The sequence below is a fragment of the Galeopterus variegatus genome, unplaced genomic scaffold (assembly GCF_000696425.1).
Source record: "Galeopterus variegatus unplaced genomic scaffold, G_variegatus-3.0.2 Scaffold6001, whole genome shotgun sequence".
Taxonomy (NCBI): domain Eukaryota; kingdom Metazoa; phylum Chordata; class Mammalia; order Dermoptera; family Cynocephalidae; genus Galeopterus; species Galeopterus variegatus.
This window is the reverse complement of record NW_007732112.1, coordinates 124,040-131,516: the sequence shown is the minus strand read 5'-3', so window position 1 is coordinate 131,516 and position 7,477 is coordinate 124,040. Positions and strand designations below refer to the sequence as shown.

At 35.3% G+C, this 7,477-nt stretch overlaps 1 protein-coding gene across 1 annotated transcript in view; it reads left to right on the top strand.

The window, feature by feature from the left end:
* LOC103605705 (putative coiled-coil domain-containing protein 144C) overlaps positions 1-7,477 on the top strand; it is a 49,394-nt gene that overhangs the window by 32,093 nt on the left and 9,824 nt on the right. Inside the window, 3 exon segments of the mRNA XM_008590333.1 lie at positions 259-426; positions 1,264-1,447; positions 3,581-4,525. Of these exon segments, the coding sequence (XP_008588555.1) occupies positions 259-426; positions 1,264-1,447; positions 3,581-4,525 (1,297 nt within the window).

Sequence of the window (7,477 nt, the reverse complement as noted above, 5' to 3'; positions counted from 1 at the left end):
CCATCCTTATCTTCCTATAACTTTATGTATATCAACTCATATATCACGTTGTATCATAATTATATATTTGCCTGTTTTTTGAAGCAAGGACTATACATTTCCTGTAGGTAGTTGGTACTTTATGACTCTTTTGTGAATTAATAAATGAATTAAGATGGCAAAGATTTGGAATTTTGCCCAGAAAAAGTTTTTTATTTTTTGGTCAGTAGAATAATTAGAAAACTTTGGCTTTTCTATGAATTTTTTTTTTTTAAATAGCAATCCTGACTTACATATGATGGAAGGAAAGAAAAATGAAGATGAAAAACGGACCTCAAAATTTTCTGTGATTGCACCAACGTTGGACCAGGCCGATTCGCTAACTGGTGGTCCACTGCAAGTGAATGGTGACAACGACTTAGGTAGAATAGATCAGGATGATGGAAGGTAAGGTCTATACCTCATCTAGTTTTCTGTGAAGGAATGTTAACAGTGATTACTTTTTTTTGGAAATAAACCAGGATATTATAATCTGCAGGCCACAGCAGGAGGTCCTCAACTCTATCATTGCTGGTGAGAGATTGATTAAGATGAGTATAAGTGATTTTAAGAAGGAGCAGTTTTTTAGGGATACCTGTAGTATTTCAAGAAGATGAAACATGGAAGGTAAGGTCTATACCTCATCTAGTTTTCTGTGAAGGAATGTTAACAGTGATTGCCTTTTTTTGGAAATAAACCAGGATATTACAATCTGCAGGCCACAGCAGGAGGTCCTCAACTCTATCACTGCTGGTGAGAGATTGATGAAGATGAGGATAAGTGATTTTAAGAAGGAGCAGTTTTTTAGGGATACCTGTAGTATTTCAAGAAGATGAAATTTTATTTCTAATGAATTTATAAACTTATGTATAAACTTCTTTTTAGTTAGTTAACTCTCAATTATCTGTTCTGAGGAGTAATTATAACTAATTATTTGTGAGAAAAAGTTAATTTTGAACTTGTAACTTCACTGAATGATTTCAAAAATAATTTCTCATAATATTTCCCAGAGTTACTAATAACAGAAACTTACCAATTGACAGCATGTTCTTTCATTGCTCCCTTTTAAGTGTTTCTGCCCTTTGGAAGGTATTAAAGTGAAACTTTAAATGTATGAGAACTAGAAAGGAAAAATATTCAAAAACATAGAAATCTTATAAGGATAATAAACCAACATATGAGGAGCCAGATCGCAAGATGAACTCATTTTAAGACAAATTTTAATATAACTATGTTTAACTACAGATTTGCCTTAAAACAAGAAAAAGAAAAGACTACAGATGCTGACATGCTGTGTGACGAGCTTACAGAACCGTTACAGAGAACAGAAGAGTGGCCCAGTGCAGACGCCACAGTGAGACAACGACTCGAAATGACTCTGAGGACCCGAGATGCGGAACTGAGGCCTGCCAGAGACAATCTGAATCAGGTAAATTAATCCGTGATAAAAATTTTTATGTTTAATTTTATTTCTTCAGTATTACTTATAACATTTGTTTATTTTGATATATATTGTTTAAGTTTAAAATAAACCAAAAATATTATATTACTGTAAAAATGGTCTGTGACTATTTATTGTAAAACTATTTATTATAGATCTTGGCATCTAATAGATGCTCAGTATATGTTTTCCGAAGTAATGAAAGGTAAGTTGAGTTCAATCACTAACGTAAATGCTAATTTAGGCATTTTTATGTTAAAATTCAGGCTAAATAACTTTGAAAGTATAATGAAACTAGTTAAATGTTTTATAAAGAAACTTTATTTCACAATACTCTGCTTTTTTTAAAGCACTGTTTTTATTCTGACAAATTTAGGTGTCATTTATGCCATTGAAATTTGAGTAACCTGTGTGAGGTGAAAGTCCTCATGTTTAATAGGCTATTTCCTTTCAACAGTTTTTTAAAAGGTTCTGATCTTAATCAAGCTTTTAGAATTTTTTTCCACATGGGTATCAGACCAAAAACTTACTGAAGTATCCCTCCAGTTTGTAGAAGCACAAAATGCCATCCAGAGGCCACTTTCTCGAGAGCAGAATGCCAGGGTCTTACGAGATGGGATAGTGACCTGGCACCTGTGCAAAAACCAAGAGGAGCTAGAAATGGCTCAAAAGAAAATGAATGATGAGGCATTTTCTTCAGTAGTTTTCAAATATGTGTGTGTACATGTTTGTATGTGTATGTATTTAAAACCGATTGTATGCATCATGGAAAGTATAGAGGATTTTTAAATCGTATATGCATATATATATATATATATATATATATTCTGGGAGTGGGGGTGGGGGCTGCATTTTTGGCTCATTGAATAAAGTAGTGTCCTTAAGTCAACTCTATTTGTCTGCCACAGTCAAGTAGTGACATTCGCAGTGGCCTTATCCAAAGGAAAGGCTCTAAATAATTTCCATAGAAATTGATAATCCTTTCATACCTAGAAACCCTTGCTACTAACAAGAGATGATCTAATTTTGAGCAGCCAGTTCACCCCCTTGATTCATTAATGGAGAGGTTAGTTTATTGCTTCCACTCATAGGGAAGGAGGACAAGTATAGTCAGTGCAGAGACCATATTTTGAATGTCATTCTCCTCACTTTTGAGAAGAGTAACAGTTTGCTCCAAGTGGTATCCTATTTCAGCACAAAGAGCTTTTGAAAACAATGATATGCCGTTATACGTACTTAGTGATGATTGATAATTCTTTGATTTCTAGTAAGGTAGTTCAGTGTAATTTCCCTTATTTCACATTGATTACTATTTCAAACGTGAAGAGAAAACAAAAATTATTGCATCAGCAAATAAACTTCTGGTTTTCTAAGAAGAGCTCTATAAATGTTACCTTATTTACCATTACTGTTTTGAAATCTAAGGCCTCTTCTGTATTTATTTAATTGCACTGTGGAAGTAACTGTGGTTTGGTGGAAGCCCTACAAGAAGAGTCAGACAACCTGGAGAAAACCCTGCAGCTTAACATTGTTAACTTCTCAGAATTATGATAACTAAATGAGTTCATTGATGTATTTAGAAGTGCTTAGTACAATGACTAGATTTATCACTTATCAATGAATGTGATTCTAATGACTGATTGTATAAGGGTATTTCAAAATGTCATGGAAAAAGAGCATTTGAAGATAATGTGAATCTTTCCATGTACTTTTTGAAGCACCCTCATGTATATATTTGCATTTGTGTGTGTGTGTGTATCTGACTAGATATCAAAGTGTAAATCCCAATTTTTAATGTGGTCAAATCAATTAATCTTTCATGTCTTTAGGTTTGTTATAATTCAGAAAAAGGCTTTTTAACTCTGAGATTCTTAAAAATTCTCTCATGGGTTCTTTTCTACGTCCATGGCTTCATTATGTTCAGTTAAAGTTTTGAACTTTTGGGATTTTATGCTTCTATAAATAAGTTTTGAGGTTTGGACCCAACTTTTCTTCCAGTTGGTTATCCACTTATTGCAACTCTTTCATCCTACAAATATACAGGTTATTTTTTAATTTCAGGGAAAATCACAATATGTCATTTTATTTGGTGCTAGCTGAACATCTCCTTTGTTTTCTCAGGTTTATGATAGTCATAAAAAAGATCTGTTGCATAAAAATCACACGTTGCAGGATGAAATTCCCATGCTAAGACTGGAATTAGACACAATTAAAAGTCAGTACCGGGAGAAGGAAAAGAAATATTGCAAGGACATTGAAATTGTAGAAGAAAAGAATGAAGACCTTCAAAAGACAGTAAAATGGGAGAGGGAAACATCCACAATAACAATGTTCCAGTGTAGTGGACAGCTGAGTGTTCTGACAGCTGAGAACACAATGCTAAATTCTAAACTGGAGGATGAAAACCAAAACAAGGAAAGGCTGGAAACAGAAGTTGAACCATGCAATTCTAGACGGGTTGCTGCTATACAGGATCATGATCAAAGGCAGGCATCTGAAAGGGATCTAGACCTTGCTTTCCAGAGAGTAAGACGTAAGTGGTTATATTTACAGGAACAAGTGAATTTTGACATGTCTGTCATAGAAGATCAGACTGAATTTCTTTCTCAAAAACTTTATGAAGCTGAAAATAATAATAATAGCCTAGAAATTGAGCTCTGTCACACAAGAGATGCTCTCAGAGAAGTGACTTTGGTCTTAGGATGTGTGCAAAGAGATCTAAGCCAAACAAAGTGTCAAATGAAGGAAATTGAACACTTGTATCAAAACAAACAAGGCAAAGTGAATAAACGCATTGGAGAGCAGGAATCTGTAGAGGAGAGATTATCTCAACTGCAACATGAAAATAGTTTTCTTCCACAGCAACTGGATGATGCTCACAACAAAGCTGATCATGAAGCAGAGATAGTAGTCCAGTGCCAGTGTTGTGATACTGTAAGAACACTTCAAGTTCAGAGTAAAAAGCCCAGTCTTGTACTAGAAGACGGAAACAAGGAGCTCATCAATGAATGTAACCACTTAAAAGGAAAGCTGCATCAGCATGGAGATGAGAACGTAGAAAGAGAAGTAAGTATGAAGAGAGAGACATATTTTTCAAACTTCCTGAAAGTAAATCCAAAGTCATATTTGATTATGGCTAAATGCTGAATCTAACTGAATATGAAAAAGAATAGATTATAAACATATTTGCTATATCAGCTTAGAAACATTCCTTGTTTCCAACAAGTAAAAATTAGACCTGAGGGATGCTTTACTTTGAGTAAAGATATTGGTCTCCTATAAAATGTTGTAAGATTAAGTCACAAATTGCTAATAGATATAGACTGATGTTAGTAATGAAATCTTAACCTGCTCTAAATAATTTTAATGTCTTTTTGTTGTCATATTTTAATACCATGATGAAGCAGATAAATAGAAATGCCTTTACCTAAAATGAATATTTTGAAATGAAGATTCAACTGAGTGGGTTACCTTGACTGTTCATTCCAAATTTCCCAGATGAACTGAAGTGTAGATTCTGTGTCTCATAATACTTTTCCTTCAGTGGCTTTTGATATATTTTTAGTTGATACAATCTTATTTTTATCATGTCAATTTGACTTAAATCTGGAAATATTGTAGTCTCCAATTTGATATTCTTAGGACCTCTGAATTCTTTAAGAGTATCTACTTTTCATTAAGTCATAATTTGGGACCAATGTGGTGAATTTTAGCAAGACCATGTTTGATTTAATCTTCCCACAGGTATTTATAATTTACTTTTAACATTTTAAAAAAGAATTTGCTCATTATTTTCATTTCGATTACTATCAAATCCAATTACTATCACTTGGATATAACTTTGTCCCAGTACAAAGATAATTGCAGATAGATAATCTGTGATGTATTATTTTTGGCATTGGATCCCCATTTTCAGACTCCTGAGGGTTGGTGGGATTCATGCGTAGTAGGAATAGAAGTGAGTAAGGGGGAGAGTTGTAGGAGCTGAGGTCAGGAAGGGAGATAAGGGCCGGGTTACCCTAAGGTCTTAAAAACTATCAGGATTTCACTTGTATTCTGAGATAAAAGTCTATTGGAAGGGTTTGGGTAGAGGATGGAATATGTGAGGAACTCTGAAGTTGATTTGAGCCTCTAATAAAAAAGAGGGACAATGTTCCACATTGTAGAATTTACCATCACCAGTCCCACCCACATAGCCGTTTCTTTCCGAGATTTCAGTAGATTATGAAGCATTGCAGATTCGCACATGACAAACAGATATTTGAATCCAGTAAGACCTGGTGTCTTTACATTTAAGAGTCTTTATTTAGCTTCTCTCACATCTGCTTTACTTTTGGCCTCTTTGTTGTAAAAGTTGCTTTCCTCCAGGCATCAGTATCATTTTCTTCATTGGCATTGAAACCGTTCTTAGCCTCTGCCAGGGCCATCAGGCTCCCACAAGCAGTCCTTTTGAAGCCCTTTTGATTTTCATTCTTACTGTTCTCTAGGTCCTTTCAGCTTCTACCCACTTCTGGCCCAAAGGCCTCCTACATGTTTCATTTTCTGCCAGGGCCATCAGGCTCCCACAAGCAGTCCTTTTGAAGCCCTTTTGATTTTCATTCTTACCGTTCTCTAGGTCCTTTCAGCTTCTACCCACTTCTGGCCCAAAGGCCTCCTACATGTTTCATTTGTGTTTTGGCAGGGGCGGGGGTGTTTGTTTTTTGGTTTTTTTAATGGCAGCATGCCATTTTTAGTATTAGTATCTGTGCCCATTATTTATTGCTGGACAGTATACTACCTCCAAATTGAGTGTCTCCAAACATTTGTATTATTCAGAAACCTGCAGTATAGGCTAGGCTGAGTGGAGTCATCTTATTTCTTGTCCATTTGGCATCAGCTGGGGTGACTTGCAGCTGGGAACTAGAATCTTCCAGTGGCTTCTTTGTTCACAGTTGTTCATAGGCAGTTCAAGCTCACTTTTGGCTGGGACTTTATCTGTGGCACTTAGCTGGAGCACTTATGTGAGGGTTCATCTTGTGGCCTGGGCTTCCTCACGGTATGGTGGCTGGGTACTAAGGCAAGCTTCAGTAGAGAGGGAGAGTGATGTGGACACCATCGCATTTTCTAACTTTGCCATGTAAGTCTCACAGCACTTACACCATATTCTATTCACTAGAAACCAGTTACTAAGGTCATAGAAAGCACATGTTCAGGAGAGGGAATTTCATGGTAGATATGTCAAAGATTTTATAGACATGTTTTAAAACCATGATTCCACTGAACTTTTCTTAATCATTACATTTAAAGGAACATAGTTCTCACTAACTCAGTACCACTGACATTGCAGCAAGTTGTTTAGTATGCTCCCTTATTTTGTGGCATGTGGCAAAGGATTACAAAGTGGTGCTAATTGAATTAAAGCATGTTTGTTCCAAGAAACCTGTGGATCACGTCCCAAAATATTATACCAAGGCATATATTTGGTACTTAACCTTCAGAATTATTGTGTAATCCTCAAATTAGCATAAGACATTTGCAGTTCAGAAAATGGCTTATGGTATTAGAACTTATTTTTACAAGTTTTGCTAATTTGAGTCTCATTTTCAAAGTCTCATCCTGGGAATCATTTTTTGACTCAGGCATAAATAGCTCAATATAATGTCCCTAAAACTTCTTTAGTAATTATGGGGAGTAAAAAGGGGGGGGGGTAGGGATAAAAGACTTTCTACTAAGAGATGATTTAGAATCATTTTAAGGAAGAAATGCATGAAATATTCACAGAAAAATAAGTGTATGATGAAGCGCAAATGGTTAAATGCATGAAATATTCACAGAAAAATAAGTGTATGATGAAGCACAAATGGTTGGAAAACACGATGAGGGTAAGGAATGTGTTTGCACAGCTTCTGATGGTTTTAACTTGGTTCTTGATTTTCTGAGTAATTCAACGCGCACATTCCAGGAATCTATTTACATATAGAGAACATTTCTTTTCTTTTTTTTTTTTTTTTTTCCTTTTTGTCTTTTTTCGTGACCGGC